We start from the raw sequence: 17,023 nt of genomic DNA, 5'->3' as shown, positions 1-17,023 counted from the left end.
GTGAGGTTTGTTATTAGCTGCTGCTGAGCACTCTGAACCTTTGACCTGCCAGTTATGAGGTGGTAAAGATATTGGAAAATACCCTTGGTCTTTAGAGCTAATTGTTAGGGGATGACAGCATGGGACATTAAGTTATATTTATAGCAAAACCTGTGGCCCACTCTTACCACACGTGTAACTGTTACATCCCTGTTTATTAGCTCAATTTCGATAATATTTGTTTTCACCTGCTATTTAGGTCATATTCACAGACTTGATGTTATAGTTTCCTACATAAACATTACACATTATAAACACCAACTCTATCCAAATCTGGCAAGTAAACACTCTGATAATCTATTAGAAATAATATTACTGCTGTTCCTGATGGTGTCTTAAATTCCATATAGTTGTCAGTTGTATCTAAACAGAAAAGCAGAGACAATTACACACGAAGACACACACACACGCACACACGCTGGAGGCAGGAGTTCTGTGTAGTCAACATTAAGTTAGTGTAGTGTTAATTTTAAGTTGTCTAACTGGCTTATGTCAATTAAAAACACCATACTAGTGCTTCATCCCAGCACTCCTTGGCACCCTGCAGGCACTTTCCTGCCAGTAAAAAATGCTGTATGGACAGGTGGCCTTATACATTATAAATTCATGGGGTTATTATAAAGATCAGATCTACGTGTGATTAGAACAGAGCAGAGGAGCAGAATTAAGTGGCTGACTGGTGTGATCAGTTTGGTTGCTGTTCACATGTGAATTGACCTATCACAGTACTTCTGCCTGCTGTGTGTCCCTGGCTTAAATGGAATATGAGATAATAGTTATGACAGACAGAGGGCTGGTAAATGGGTGGTTTAACGTAATAAAATAAAAGTACAGGATGTGGCCACGTGTCAAACCACATGTCGAACCACTGGTCACCTGAAAGTTATGAGCAACAAAATATCCTGGTCCTTCACTTCATAGTCACCTCCACAAGTTTGAAAGGTCAGCTCATGTCTCAGGGAAAACTAGCAAAAGCAAAAATACAAGCCTAGGAAATACCAGAGGAGCTCTGCTCATAATAGCCACATTGACTCTCTTGGAGTAAAGACAATACATTTTTTTTGAAGGGGGTCAGTACTTCCTGTATCTGTCCATTACCAAGAGGGAGATGTGGGCAGGTGGGATGACAAATGTTGTTTGATTGAGAACCAAATTTATTGTGATAAACTTCATATGTAATGTCTTATTTTGCTTTACAGTTTGGAAAACCCCTCATCTTCTACGCTGTGTGCTTAAAGGCAACTACTGAAAGTGACAAAAACTTAACTTTTCTATGAGACTGGTGATGAGAAATGGTGCTTTCTGTGTTTTGCTCCCTGTTGTTATCTTGGGAGTTGCCTAGCTCTTATTTATTTATTTGTTCACTGTCTCCTGTTAACCAGAAGACAGTGAAAATGTAGTTTTGCCAAAATACCACTTAAGTGTCTGAGCAGGAATCCACAGAAGTGGTCTAGAGTTGTTTTAATAAAGGTATTGTGTAGCTTGCCCCAGAGCTTAGTGTTTGTCCCTCAACACAACACAATAAAACTCAAGCAACTGATAATTATAAGAACAGACTATGTTACTCTGTGTGTATCTATATGTCTTTTCCATATGCTGTATTGCTGTGGTCCACAGTACCCTCCACGCCACAAAGCTAATTAAATATATAACAAGAAAAGTATAAGGGTTTGGGCACTGCACATCTATCTATGCACTGACACAAGTGTAAAAGAAGCTACATATTGATTCATTCACCTTTAAGGAAGAGCTACACATGACTCTTGATGGTGCCTTGCTCTTTTTCTTAAACCTGCTATCAAGACAGCATTGGCACAGGAATGCATGGATCTCAGCTGTTAGACCGTGGCCCAGGCATCCATATTACCACAGCAGAAATAAGAAGGGCATCCTTCATCCCCTCTGCTTCACACAGATATCTTCAGAGGGCACTCACAGAGATACAGAGGACCTTCTTGTTTTTGCCCTTCGGGGTTGCAGTAAGGGAACTGACATTCATGTGTTATTTTGGGCTGAAGGAGCTTAGTGTATATTGGTCAGTGTGTACATATGTATGTAGGCATATGCATGCCTGAATGTGTGTGCCCATACTATTGCATCACTGTGTGCGTTTTTTGCATTTGTGTATATGTGCTGTTTTAGCCCAAAGGCTGAGTGAGTGAACTATGCCTCTTTGTCCCTTAACACCCTTTTTGCTGTCACCACTGCTGTGCAGCTACACTGTCACACTCAGAGTAAATAACCGTGCCCAAATTAGTCTTTTTATGGTCCTAAAATAATAGAGTCACACCATCATGAATGTTTAATACCATTTTCCAGGCTCTTTGCTGGCAAAGTATAATTAAGGCCTGTATATAACACGCTGGCTCAACAAAAATATGCCATTTTCAGCAAATTCATAAATGTTAGTTTGGGAAAAGGCTCATTGTGTAATTCTTCTTAACACGGGCTCCTGTGCCTTCTCGTTAAACCAGTACAGTACAGAATGTAAGACAAGGAGCTGCTGTTAATTCTGAGGTAGACTGCAGAGTTTTACAGTAGTTCTACAGTCAGATTATTGGCTGGTTGCCGGCTACATTTTCTGGCCACTTTCTTTCTGTGTCCTCCTCTTCTCTTCTTTTATGTGCCTCTATTTGTCATTTCAAGTCACCACCTCTGTCTATGCTTTCTTTGGCTTCTTCTCTCATCATTCTGCTATTATTTCATGCTATTCTTATTATATTGCATCTCAGTTTAACTCCATGTAGGCATGCGATTTGTTCATTTTTAACAGGGCAGGTGGAGAATGTTATGGTTCTATGAAACTGACAAAGGGATGGGATGCACTTGGATTTCCAAAACATCAAAATCATAGTCTAACTTACATTAAGATTCAGTGCCATGCAAAATATTTTATTTTCCATGCTCTCAGTTCAAATTGAGTTGCTGTATTTGCTCTAAAGATTGTCTGGTACTGACACTTCACATTACTACTTTTAATAATCTCCACAGTCAGATATGAGACGTAGTAGTTTTGAAGTGTCCATGGGAAGAACAAACATGTAAGAATCTGTCTATTTATGATTAAAACCTCTGTTTTTGCTGTGTACTTTTCTCTTTTTGGAGCTCACTATGTGAAATTACTTTTCTGTGTGTATCTAATTGCTGACTGAAGGCACAAGATTTGGAGAATGCATAGATTGCATTGGTTGAGTAGCATCACGTGAAATGATCTTCAGCGCATGCTGTTGGTGTTTCTTTGGGCCACTCGTGCCATAAAGGCTAGAAATCCTGTGCCTGTTAAAATAGAAATGCTGCATCAAAATGTAATAATTCTCAGTGATTTATTGGTTATCGATACAGGTCTGGATAGGAGGGCATCAGGGTTCCAATCTGAACTGTGACCACTGATTAGTGACCTCAATGGGAAAGGGCAGGAATGGCAGTTCGACAAAGTGGACACATTTTTATTATTTTGTTTTTAAGTAGGGATGCCCTGTATTTATATGTATATAAATTATTTGTATTAGCATTCATATAAATGTAGAAAGAGGTGCAATTATCCAGTTATAGGTGATGTAGAAGAGTGATTTGGGGAATATGACACGGCTGTGTGAGTGATGTGGTACTTGCCATATTAGATTGTTAAAAATCCAAGCGGTTGTACAATACAGATGCTGACAGTTTTTTAATATCTTTGTTGTGATGTCCTACACATCAGGAGTGATATCCATTCACATGAACACGCACACCAATGACTCAGCTTGGGAGCGCTTCAGTCTTCAGTGACCAAGGACACTCAGACATATAGACTCAGGCGACTGTAGGCATGTAGGGTGCAAAATACCAGCCTTCTGACTGGTGGACAACTGCTCTAAGTCTTGAGCCACAGGGCTAACAAGGGAATGCTAACCCAATGTCCTCCCAGTCAAACAGACTCCACTGCACTCCATTGCATCTTCCTTATTAAAAAGGTGGGACAGAGAAATAAAACATCTATAAAAACTCACTAAAAGAGTATGAAGGGACAAGCCCAATGATCATTTTAGCGAGCCAATAAGAGCCTGCTCTTTCAGCTCCCAGACGGCTCTTCATTTAGTATGATGTTTGGGTTTTATAATTCAGCTAAATTTAGTAACGCTTTGACTTATCACTTAAATCATTAATTACAGTTAATTGCCATAATTTTACATTATGTTTGGTAAAAACATATCAACCTTAAATAATATAAAAATATTGTACATTCTCACCTTGTCCTGGGTTTTAATGTGATCACTGTGATTTCCAGATCTTTTAGGAAATGCTTTATAGGATACATCATACCATCAACCCAGTCTTCTGCCTCGCATTAATTTATAAGAAATTAAAAAAGAAATTGGCTCTCAGACAAGAACTGGCTCCCAGCTTTCACTTAAAGAAACTGACCTATTCATGAACAACACATCACTAGCACAAATAGAGCAACAGCTACTTGTCATATTTGTTTTTCTTCCAAAAACAAATACATTTGAAATATCTGTACAAAATAAATATTTTGTCTACGAAGGGCCCAGTGCATATGTACAGACAAATCACAGTGGTGTTGTTCATTGCACTAAGAGTACGTTACAGATTTAATTCCTCTAAAGATAATAATTATGGAGATGTCTTGCCATTCTTGTTTTATCTCTCCTAGGTTTCTTCTACATTTTTTTCGGTTAATGTAAGGCATCAGTGAAGGAAGAGACACAGATCCATGATTTGCAGCATTGAAATAGCAGGGGGTCTGTGATTTTTGTTGCTAATCTTTAACAAACCGGGCACAGAAAGTCACCCTAAATCAATCTTTATTTCTCAACATTGCTGTTTAAATACAGGCAATGTTCTCGTTATTTCCAAATGTGGGCCCTGTGCATGTTTTATGCTCTCTTTAAGGCGATGTCTATGAGCAAAATGCTGAATAATTGACGAGTCGCGAAGCTAGATCAAACGGGAAATCTGCCTCTGTTTGTGCCTCTTACTATGCGCAGGCTTTTCTCTCAGTGCGTGTGGCATGCATGTGTGTGTTGTCTAAAGCTTATAATAATGTGTTTTCAATGCGTGGGCGTGTGTGTTTGTGTGTGTGTGTGCGTGTGTGTAGATGTGCAAAAGTTAAAGGATAGACAGGCAGAGTTGGTGTTTTTTATTCTGTAGTTGGTGTGATGGTGACTTATTACTGCAGACTGAAATATGTTTGTCTCTGCTGTCTGTGGAAACTGATTTCTGATTGCATCTGAAAGTCTGTCACATAATTACCCATCAAACAACATTGTCTTTGGTTTCTTTATCACAAAAACTGGATTTATCTTTAAGCTTATGATTATGTTTGTGTATGATATCTTTCTGCTGGTTGGTCCATCACTTTGGTCCAGACTGAAATATCTCAACAATGTCTTGAGTGTTAAGCCACAGGGCTCAACAATGGGTGAATTGCCATTTTGTCCAAGTCGTTTTGGTGCCCAGGGGATGATGACTTTGATGAACTCCTGACTTTGAGTTCCACCATGAGGTTGACATTTCTGTCCCTGAGTGATGATTTGCAAAATGTTTTAAAATACTGAAAAATACTACTTTACGAATATATACTAATATACGAATACTACTCTGTTGGCATGCTAACATGATAAAGACAATGAAAATTTTATTCACCCTGCCCAACATCAGATTGTTCACATTATTACTGTGAGCATGTTAGCATGCAAGCATTGGCATTTAGCTCAAAGCGTATTGTGTCCAAGTACTGTAGGCTTACAGAGTCCCAAAACCTCTTTATTGCATCCATGCTTCCCTCACTTGTATCTTTTCTTTGCATCCAAGTCCCTCCCATCGAGGATATGAGGAGAGGAAAACATGCAGAGAGAGGAGTTGAGTCTGGTCTCACTACCAGGGCAGCAAATACTCCCCTTTTGTCTGTCTCTGTCTCATCTAGCGGTACCCTTGTGAATCTGTATAAGATGCTACTGGCTTCAAAGTACTACTAATACCAACACAGATCCATTCCACAGCCCCCCCCAAACTCTGAAGCTGAATGCACACAAACTATTTCTAATGCAAGAAACAAGTTTTGTTTTTGTTTGTTGTTTTTAAATTCAGTAATTAATTATCTGTACTGTCATTCTGTTTCTAAATTCATCATGCAATAGCCCTGGTTATGATGCGAATGTTTCACAATACAGATTAAAAGCACAGTGTCCAAAGCAGCAGCTCCTGTTGCGTTGTGAGAAAATGCTCTTTGTATTCCATGTGTTTAGCAAGCGCTCTTCCTTCGTCACTGTCTCTCTCTCTACATACAAGCACAGTTTGTTTTTCCGCTCATTATTCAGCACATTGATGATGGATTCTGCAGTGGTCTTCAGCGAATCACAATGATGAGCATCCCTAATGAACAGTTCTGTTCACTGGGGATAACACTAAGTTCTATGTTTTACAATAGATACTAAAAATAGCAATTTTTACCATCCACACACACACCACACCACACCACACCTTATTCCTCTCCATTGCACGCTCACACTCAATTGAACCTGTCATCTTCTCTTTGGTCCCCTAATGGTTGTCTACTCCTAGACAGCTATTAGAGTACAGGACATGTTATTGGAAATCAAAGAGGATTTTAGAGTCTAGGACGTCCTCCTGCAGGGGAAAGCACCCAGCAGAGGTCAACTTGTTATAAAAACACACTTGGTCAACCCTGACCACTCAGATGGATTGTTTCTGAGTAAATCTCTGTTTCCATCACTGCTATGGCTGAGATGTGCTTGTGTAGAACTGATGTCATGCATTCATACTGAAGTAAAAATGAAAAAATCCAGAAAAGCACAAAACAAAACACCAGATACTGCACATGAATACAACAGTTAGGTCTATAAAATTAAATTATTGGCTTTTTATTTTTTCCACATTGTCACTCAATATTTAATCTCTAGTGCAGGGCTAAGAGTTTTGGTACAGGGCATAAAACCATTTTCAACAGTCCACTGCACTTCTGGCAGTGTTGTCACTCGATGTCCAGTGTTTGTAATTCTTGTCACACTTTTGATCATCTGGTTCCTCAGAAAGCAAGGAAACAAAGTCTGTACAGGAGTGCTTCTTTCTTCTTGTTAACTTGCCTTGATTTTTGTTTTTTAAACAACAAACCTCACTTTCAAGTGCTTCCATAATTGACATAACTGATCAAAACTGTACTCTGTCTAAACCCTCACTAAATACTTCAAACATGTTAATGAATTTGAAGCACATGCTAGTGTAGAGGAGTTTTCTTCATCACTTTTTGTATGTAAATGAGATGAACTAGGACTTGAGAATATTCTGAACAAGAAAAAAAAAATACTAGACAGTGTTTTTTTTGTTTTTTTTTTTCCAGCGATAAAGGAACTGCACTAACAGGCAGCTGGTCTAGCAGGATGGTTGTCTGATCGAAATAGTGTTTAACTGCCTCTCTTGAATTCATTTGTGTCAACTAGATAAGAGTGTTCTTGAGATATGACTTATTTCTTATTTCCTTTATCAAAAATAAAATGAAATGAAGTCAGATTTATTTATAAAGTGCAATTTTAATGGAGGTGTTTGCCATTATGCAAATGTTAGAAATGTTAGAGTTAAAATGACAGCAGATAAAGTTGCAGGTTTTTTTAATAGATGTTACAGTTTTCAGCTGCTGCCAGCTTCTGCTGTCTGAGTTTTTTTTATATAAATAATATCCAAGAATCCAGGAAGGGTAAGTGAGGTGAACTCCATAACTGTGACTTTGTTGAGTTGAATCCAGTGTGGGACTTCAGTTGTGCATGTTCTGTATATAATATTAATATGGTATTATTTTTATCCTGTGTCTTTCCAGTCTCTCCAATACAAATGACTACACAAGAAAGCACAAATGCCCAAATATGAAAATCTGTGCAAACACTGCACACTTTTGTGTAAAAATAGGTCATAAGTGAAAAACTACTGGACAATTGCTGCTAGTAAGTGGCTGTGTATTCTGTGCTGTAATTCTTAACTAACTAGTTTTCTGCGTAACTAATAATTTTACTTACGAAAAGATATAACAATCCTTCATAGCCTACGTTATAAAATTTGTCACAGACCTTGGCTCACTTTCTCTTGAAAAAACACAATACAAACATTAAATTTACATTTTTATGTACTGATAATTCAGCATGTGTCTTATGATCCACTAGAAGTATGTTTGAATATCTACAAAACATGGCTGTCTCAGTCTCTCTCCTCGGTGCTTGATCTGTCATAAAGATCTGCAGATCTGTTTGACCGGGACACTCATACACAACACAGTCCGGCTGTACTGCGGCTAGAGTCTGGCTCCTCACAACCCTCCAGTTTTTTGTGAGGGTTGTGAGTTTTTGTTTGTTTGTGCTTTAGAATGTACCTGCCTTGAAACAACCAACATTTCATTTCTTTCCTTTTATTTCTTGCTTTGTTCCTGCCAAAGCTTCTCCCTCTCTTTCTTCACTCTCCAGCCTGCTCAACCTCTGCTGCTATCTCCAGAACGAAGATGCAAAGGCTTGTCTTGGAGGACAGATAAAATGCAGGAATAATTAGGTAGTCTTATTAGCTATCTTGGAGAGCTAGAGAGCCGAGGTGTCACATTTTATTAACTTTTCAAAAGGTATGTGGTTTTGTGCTTTATTCACACATATTTGTCGAAGCTAAGGGTTATCCTCTATTGAAGAACTCAAATATCTTTGTGTCAGCACCAGTGTGTGGTGTCTAAGTGGAAAACAATGCCAGACTCCCAGCGCGGCTTGAAATTTGGGTGCATAGATGTATATTAAAAGCTGTGGCTAACAACAGCAGTGCAGTGCAATTGATCTAAGCTGTGTGCAAAGGCAGGACTTTGGGGAAATCAGAAGCTTCATTAAAGTTTCATATTGTATTTCTGTACACTTGCAGTTTCATCTTGTGTCTCTGTTTACTTAAGAGCCCAAACTGACTAAAGTTAGACTCATCCTGGGAGCTTGGTTTCTAAACACTTTAAGAACACAACTGCCATGTGAATGCTGTAAAAGTATTTTTATTGTTTCATACAGGAGTTTTGAAATGTAAGGCCAGCAGAACAGATTGTTTGCTTTCCAGTTCCTATATATGAACATACAGCATTTGCCCATTTATAATAATGTGATGTTCTTGAGATATACTTCTCTGTATGTGCTGCTGTCACTGTCAGTCTCTCATTGTCCTCTTTCTACACATTCACCTCGTTCAGAATGTCATGAAACAGACAGAATGAAAGCAGATAGTCACATTTACTCATTCTCTGACACACACACACACACACACAAACATGCACACACACATACAGTAGTTTTAGTCAGCTATAGGGTTCCATCTGCGCTGCAAATGATCTGTGAAAATCATACAAAAAGCCTGTGCTAGTCCTGGACAAATACACACATGTATGCACACACACACACACACACACACACACACACACACACACATACACACACACATAACCAGGCATGTGCAAATTTGCAAACTGAAGTATGTGAAGGTGCTTGCTCTTTTCTTTCACATACACCAAGGGTCAGATATGTTTGATAGCTGCCCAGGTTTGTAACCTGTTGCTGACAGAGGCTTTCAGAGATACCGGTGGTACCTCAGTGTCTAGTTTCCTGCTCGGTCTTTTGTCCCAGACTGTGGGATGTCATTTCATAAATAAGGATGTCCATGGGGAGATGAAAGGAATGGAAACAAGTGAGCACTTCACAGAGCTCACAGAAGTGAATCACTGAGAAAATCTCAAATATGGGAGACACAAAAATATTTCACTGCATTACAGCAAGCACCTTAGCAAGGTCAGACACAGTATGTGAAGCTGAAATTTATCTTTTCAAATGCTCAAGTGTTTTAAGAGAAGTGATGACTGTCGAAGCATTTCATTTCATTTTAGAACTTTCACAACATTTTAAAGGTCGAGATATAGACTGTAGGCTGACAGTAAAAGCTCAAAAACAAAACTGCAATTTTTTTCTTCTGAATAAAGACACACACTTCAATTTAGGTGATGTCAAACCAATTATGCAGGTGCCTGCAAGGTCTATTTTGCAACAGCAATTCATTAGATATTGCTTAATGTTTTTGCACAGGCATAGTGCTCAAATGCATTGAACAGAAATGTGATGTTAAAGCTTCTCAGTGCATATGAAAAAATCTGTTTGGATTTTTGTTTTTAAATATTTGCAAAGATGACTTGAAGGAACATCTGTTGTCAAAAGCGTTCATGTGATAGTTTTAGTGAAACTTTCATGACATTCAGGTAAGATTTTTTGTACCTACAGGATTTTTTGTTCCTTCATATCATGCAAAATGATTATAATCACTTCACTGAGTTGAAGCTGCCTGTGTTTAGGTGCCAGTACTTGGTCAGATCTCCAACCTTCAAACTACAAAAATGCTCTGATGCTACGCATAAGGCTACACATACCTAAATGTAGGTCCAGATGTGTGTGTGTCTGCATGCATGTCCATGTGTCTGTATGTGACAAACACTTACGTGACAGCTGCACCCTTTTCAATGGTAATCTAAAACATCTCAACCAAAGATACAAATACTTCCCTCTTTCATCCACCACACAGTAAATGGGCTCCATTTAAAGCAATTAAAGCATTATAGCTTTTTTTCTATTCTTACTGACCACTCCAAAAGAGTCAGCATTCACAGCAGTCACACACATATTCATACACTGGTGGCAGGGTTCCTCCTGTTCATGAGGAGCAACAGCCATTCATACAAAATCAGAATAAGAGCCATCAGGAGCAATTTGAAGTTCAGTATGTTGCCCAAGGACACTTTGTCATATAGTGCGCTGGGGCCAGGGATCAAACCACCCACCTTCTGATTAGTGGACGGCTGCTATACCTCCTGAGGCACAGCCACAGGCCTTGCTCACAACTGATGTTGTCAAGGAACACAGCAGTGACACTTTCATCTCACCTCTTTTCTGTAGTTTGCATCATGTTTTCTTAATAGCAAATAACAGGTTTGATGCAGGAGAAAGGAAGTGAGGGACAGGGCAGAGAAGAGAACGGAGGAGGAAGTGGGAAGGATATATGTAAAATGGAAAGGAGGGAAAAGGGAGGAAAGGGCTCCCCTGGTGTTGGCAGAAATTGTTTCTATGATGTTTGAAGTCCCCAACATTCCAATTAGGCTGCAAAGAATCAAGATTAGACACAGACACACACACACTTAGTGCCCTGTAGTAAGTGAGATAGAGGCAAAGAGCGAGGAGGAGGGGATAGAGAAGGAGAGATGGTGATGAGGAGTGAAAGTGGCAGTGAGTTTTGGAGAGATGGCAGAAACCAGGGGGAGCAGCCTCCATGCTTGTGACAGCAACTGAAATCCTATCCACTGAAGGAAAAGGGAGATGACACTCCCATGAAGGCAATGTGCAGGGAAACGAGGCAAGTGAGGGGAACGAGATAAAACTGACAGAAAAAATATAGAAATCTAATGTGTGAGGCAGTCACAGCAAGAGAGGGAAATGGCAAAACACACAGATTGTTTGGACATTTGTGCTTGTTGGAAGCTGTGATCAATAGGCAACTGTTTGGACAGTTTTGGTCAGTTTCTGTGGTGAAGTCAGCCAACAAACAGCACTTGCTTGCCCTTATTTACAGTTGTGTCCCAGTTACCAAATCCCATCTCTGCCATACATAATATTGCCAATGTTTTGTACAGAAAAGGCAACAATATCCCACAGAATGAAGGTTATTCCTCAACTTCCGGTGCTGCTACAAACGGATGCCTGCCAGAGTTGCTCCTTGTACACCTGGCACAACAATTTCCTGCGGGATCAATAAAGTTCTTATCTCATCTTATTTTACACACAGTCTGAAAAATTTGTACTTTTACAAAACTATCCCCTGTGACTTCCTTGCTGTTTATTTTTGTGTGTGGTTTTAATAAACAAGTTTCTAGGATGTATTAACCAATATTCTCAAATTTGCAGTAATGTCTAAGACTTCTTGTTTTTACTTTTTTGTTCCTCTGCTGTGTTTTGCAGACCTTGACACACCAGTTCTGACTGTGCACCAGACCATCAGCGATGTGCGTGGCAGTTACTACCAGGAGAAGACTGTGTTCCTGCGCTGCACCGTCAACTCCAACCCTCCTGCTCGATTCATCTGGAAACGTGGAAACATGCTCATTGAGCAGAGCAAGGACAACGGAGTGGACATCTACGAACCCCTTTACACTCAGGTACACATGAACACAGACATTGCATGGACACCCTGCCAGGTGTGCAGAACAGAAAATCCTCCCCACTGAACTGTATCCTTCTCGACTCAAGTTTTATTCTCGTCTCGAGACCTTCTAAACCTCTCTCTTGCTTATATCTATTTTTTTTTCTTTCTTATTTCTGTCTAACATTCATTGTTCTCATGAGCACTGTTAAAGCACTGTGATTATGACCCTGCCACAGGAAGTGACCGTTGTGTAAACCCCTCTCCTGAAGAACAATCGTCCAGTGGCTTTAACCATAACTCTTCATGGAGGGTCTGTCAAACTGCAAATTTTTCCACATTGCAAAGTGTTGCATTTAGAGACTTTGGAGGGTTGTGTCACTGTTAGCCAGAGGGTGGCCAGTTCAAGTCCAGCTGAGACCAGATTAGGGAGTGTGGCCTGGTAGCTGGAGGGCACCTTCTGGGCACTGCTCCTCGCTGCTTGAAGCACCAACAATGTGGCAGCCCCATTATTCCAGCATGTCTCCATTAATGAACATCTACAGCTCCTGTGTATGTGTCTTCGGACATAAGTGTATATTTCCCCAAGCAGGATCAAGATTTAAAACCAAAAATACAAGAGCAAGGATAAGGATGGAAAGGATTAAACATGTCCTCATGTAAAATGTAGTCTTTAGCATGCTCACCCAAATTTGTGGTAGTCATCTAGCGTTAGTCTGTTATTTGCTGAGTTAGGAAAGTTCATAAACCCAAGCCAAGCTCGCTATTTGAGGTTATGACACATTCGTTCTTGTTAGGTATGTTAGAATTAACTTAAATTTAACTGATTAATGAAGCCAACATTAGTTTAGTTAGCTAACTAGCTGTTTGACAGTCAACTGAAAAATCTGAAAGAATGACAAGCCTGCTTTTATCTAATTGGGTCTGAAATCAATGACTCATTACTGCTAAAATTACTGCTGCTAGCTTCATCTTTTCACTATTGGTTTTGTTGTGCAAAACAAAGCTTGACTGGTGTTTCACAGGCTTTTGGGGCAGCCGTGGCCTAGAGGTTGGAGAAGCGGCTTGTGATCGGAGGGTCACCAGTTCGATTCCCCCACCGGACGGGCAGGAAAAATTTGGGTGTGATGGAGTGATTAAGGCGATAAAATGCCCCCCCCCCCCACCCCCCCCTTCATTAGCCGGCTGATGTGCCCTTAAGCAAGGCACTTAACCCCCCAATATGCTCCCTGGGCGCTTGATGCTGCCCACTGCTCCTGTGTGTGCTTCACTGCATGTAATTTGCCGGATGTTGCATGTGTGTGTTCAACTAAGGATGGGATAAATGCAGTAGTAAAATTCAGTATGTGTGTATGCAAATATATATATATATACTGCCAATGAAAGTTGATTCTTCTTCTTCTTCTTCTTAACTTGTGAGCAAGTATTGAAACCTGGCAATGTGCAGGAAACTAGCCTAGCCATCCAGTTAGTCAGTTGGTTTCCCAAACAGTCAAATATCAATAGCCAGTAAGTTAACCCAATAACAAAAACAGTTGCATTAGCACAATTGCTCCCTTTTCTTCACATATCAAAGCATCAGTCAGCCACAAAGCAGAGCCCCTTGAGTTCAATTAGCCAGCCAGCGGAGCTGTTCACATGGCTGCTTCAGATACTGTTAACCCATCAGCTACTGTAGCAGACAGACTCTTATACAGTATAAGACACAGAGTCTTGATCTGGAAAATCTCCAGTGGCGTTAAAAGAGATGTTACCATCTCTGTATCCAAGAGTGGGCATGTCTACAAGAGAGGCACACAGAAAGCTACTAGAGTAGTAAGAGACATTGTTTTATGAATAGCAGGAGGGAGAGGATGAAGGGATTTAACTTTGTCTTACCACTGACTTTGAGATCAGTTTCATTTTCGGAATGGTCTCATGTGAAAGCCATTTGAAATTCATCATTCATATTATTTTATTTGTAGTTTGGAGACACTTCAGTTGATAATTAGGACATGTCAGACAAAAACACAGCGTGTGTGTGCATTCATGCATGTGTCTGTGTGTGTGTTTTGACCCTGTTTATCACACTGCAACTCATCAAAAATTGAAGTGACTTCTACACAAGATTACAACCCAGTTTAGAAATAACTAAAATAAAAAGTTGAGCTTTCTCTTTGATTTACTGTTATGTGTTACATAATGGTAATATTATTGCGTTAGATTTACATTTAGATTAATGTTTCTGTGTCTTTTATATCAATCACATAAAAGATTCTATGGTCAAATATTTAGCCATAAAAGAGCATAGTATTTTATGATGATGTTATCGTGTGTGTTTTGTCTCGTCTAGGGTGAGACCAAGGTCCTGAAGCTGAAAAACCTCAGACCCAAGGACTTTGCTGATTACACGTGCCAGGTGTCCGTCCGCAATGTGTGCAACATCGAAGACAAGTCGGTCACCTTCAGGCTCACAAATGCCACAAGTACGTACTTTATTTCACTGAAGACAAACAAAGGCTTTCAGTGCTTCTGTGTGCACAGATGTGTACATGCTTAAAAAAGCCAAGATTATTTTTTTTGCTATCAATTTCTCACTTTGGCTTTTGCATTCCCTTTCTCTTTCTTTCATTCTCTCAGAAAATCATGTTCATTGTGTCTCATCTCAGGTGTCTCTTTTTCTCATTGTTAAAATGTGTTAGGCAGAGAAAAAAATTCTCCTTTTCTTTCTGTCTCCGTGTGTGTTCCCTTAGTTTTTCCCTGGGATTTCCTCTGCTCTTTAACTTTCCACTCAAACGCTCTCAGTCTCGCAGTCTCTCTCTCTTTCCTTGCCCTCCTCCCAGTTTGCTACATTGTCTATCTGTCTTGTTTTTCTATTGCTGAGATCTCATGTCAGGGCCGTCAGCTGTAATTCAGTTGTCACACTCTCTGTTATCTCCAATTCACTCTACACCCCTCTGTCCATCTGCACACTATCGCTTTGCAACTCTGTTACTTAGGACAGCATTGTTGCTGTTAAAAAACCCTGAAAGACTGATACACCACAAGGGAAAGGCCCATGTTTGTGGAGTATTTTTTTAAATTCTTTTTCTATTGTGTTTCTCTTTTTTACTTCACTCCCTTTCTTCTGACCCTATTTTCTGAATTCTATTAAGTCTGACTGTATGTTGGTCAATCTTTCCAATCAGACAATTACATGCTTTATAGCTTTTGTCATGTCCATTATCAGTTTTAATTCTTTTTAGTCGTGTAAATTTATAGATTTGGAACATCCTTGATGACAAATTTAATGAAACATGATTGATTTTTGCCTGCAGAACTGTTTGAAGATAAGAGGAGTGTTGTAGGTTTCTGGTCCTCATCCTGTCTTTTTCATGGTCAGAGGATCTGAACAGTTGTGCACTGAAAATGTGGATACAGTAAAGTTGTAATGATTGCTTTCACTGAAAGGAGGCTTCAGGTTAGGAAAGTAGCCTTTTGGCCAAATCATAGCTTCTTTAATCTCCACACTGGTTGTGAAAATGAAAGATTAATGTTCCCTTAAAGCAATTGTTCGACATTTTGGGAACTACACTTTCTTGCCTAGAGTGAGATGAGAGGATTGATACTCTCATATCTCTCAGTTAAATATGAAACTTCTGTAAGCCTGCAGCTTGTCAGTTTAGCACATAGTCCACAAAGGTGGGAACACATAGCTTGGCTCTGATAAAAAGTCCAGCTACTAGCATCTCTGAAGCCAACATGTTCTCACCCCCAACTCATCACATAAGACAGCTTCAGTTTAGGGCTCTGCGGTACAGTTAGAAGCAGTAAATATGAAACGTCCAGTCTGAGTTTCTGAGTTTCCGACTGTTGTTAATGTTGTGAAATATTAGGTTTGTGAGGTTAGGTTAGGTATGGTTAGGTTTAGGAAATGATTGTACTTGGGGTTAAAATATTACTCACGTAAGTTCATCACGACACTCATGTAACTTAAGTTATGTAGCTTATGTAATCAAGATGTTGGTCTGTACTATTGTATCATCATGGTGTTCTATAGTAAGAGCTGCAAAATAGTTAATTTCTAAAGCTCTCATATGTTTCAAATAGGCCATATATAAATGTTACTTTAAATTATGTGTACATTAGCAAAAATAGTTCTAGCAAAACAAAATAAAAACTTTATTTATTTATTTTTTTTTACCTTTTGAACTGCATCTATGTTTTCTCTGCATGGCATCACCATCACACACGGAAGAGGAATAAAGAGATTGTTTTTATTCCCTTTCCTTTTATTTATTTTTTTTCTATATGTTTTTGTTATGATGGCCATGTCCACGGCTTTTTACTTTTTACATTTACTTTTTATTTACAGACTTTGAACTGAACGAAAGGTTATCAATTGAGCAATAAGGCCTCTTTCAGATAAGATATAAAGTTCTCCAGGAGTCTTCTAAAGCAAGCTGAAGGTGGGGAAGATAAAAATAAAAAAAAAACCTCAAAGAACAAACTGTGATAAAGTTAAGAGGAGAGGAAACAGTTTGGTATCTCTGTGAAAGACTGAGCATGAGAAAGAGATGGTTGCAGACAGATATAGAAAGAAGAGGAAATGATAGACTGAGAGTGAAGCAGATAGAAAATCAGAGATGGACACAGTTTGCTGAAATGCTCTGACAGTGACACTGATGAATCAGCTTCAGGAGATTGTTCTGTAGCTTACAGACATGCTATTAATTAGAGCAGACACCACATAGGACCAAAGAAAATAAATGATGGATTATGATAAAAGAGACATGCTGTTAACGGAGAGAACGGCCAAAATGGAAGA

At 39.3% G+C, this 17,023-nt stretch overlaps 1 protein-coding gene across 4 annotated transcripts in view; it reads left to right on the top strand.

The window, feature by feature from the left end:
• The window catches only part of LOC124056087 (MAM domain-containing glycosylphosphatidylinositol anchor protein 1), a 157,513-nt gene that overhangs the window by 86,470 nt on the left and 54,020 nt on the right, over positions 1–17,023 (top strand). For all 4 annotated transcript variants that reach the window (XM_046383198.1, XM_046383189.1, XM_046383207.1 and 1 more), the window contains exons 5-6: positions 12,057–12,253; positions 14,570–14,702. In XM_046383198.1, the coding sequence (XP_046239154.1) occupies positions 12,057–12,253; positions 14,570–14,702 (330 nt within the window). The remainder of the gene's footprint in view (positions 1–12,056; positions 12,254–14,569; positions 14,703–17,023) is intronic.

This window comes from Scatophagus argus, chromosome 1, assembly GCF_020382885.2.
Source record: "Scatophagus argus isolate fScaArg1 chromosome 1, fScaArg1.pri, whole genome shotgun sequence".
Lineage (NCBI taxonomy): Eukaryota > Metazoa > Chordata > Actinopteri > Scatophagidae > Scatophagus > Scatophagus argus.
This window is presented reverse-complemented; position numbering and strand designations above follow the sequence as displayed.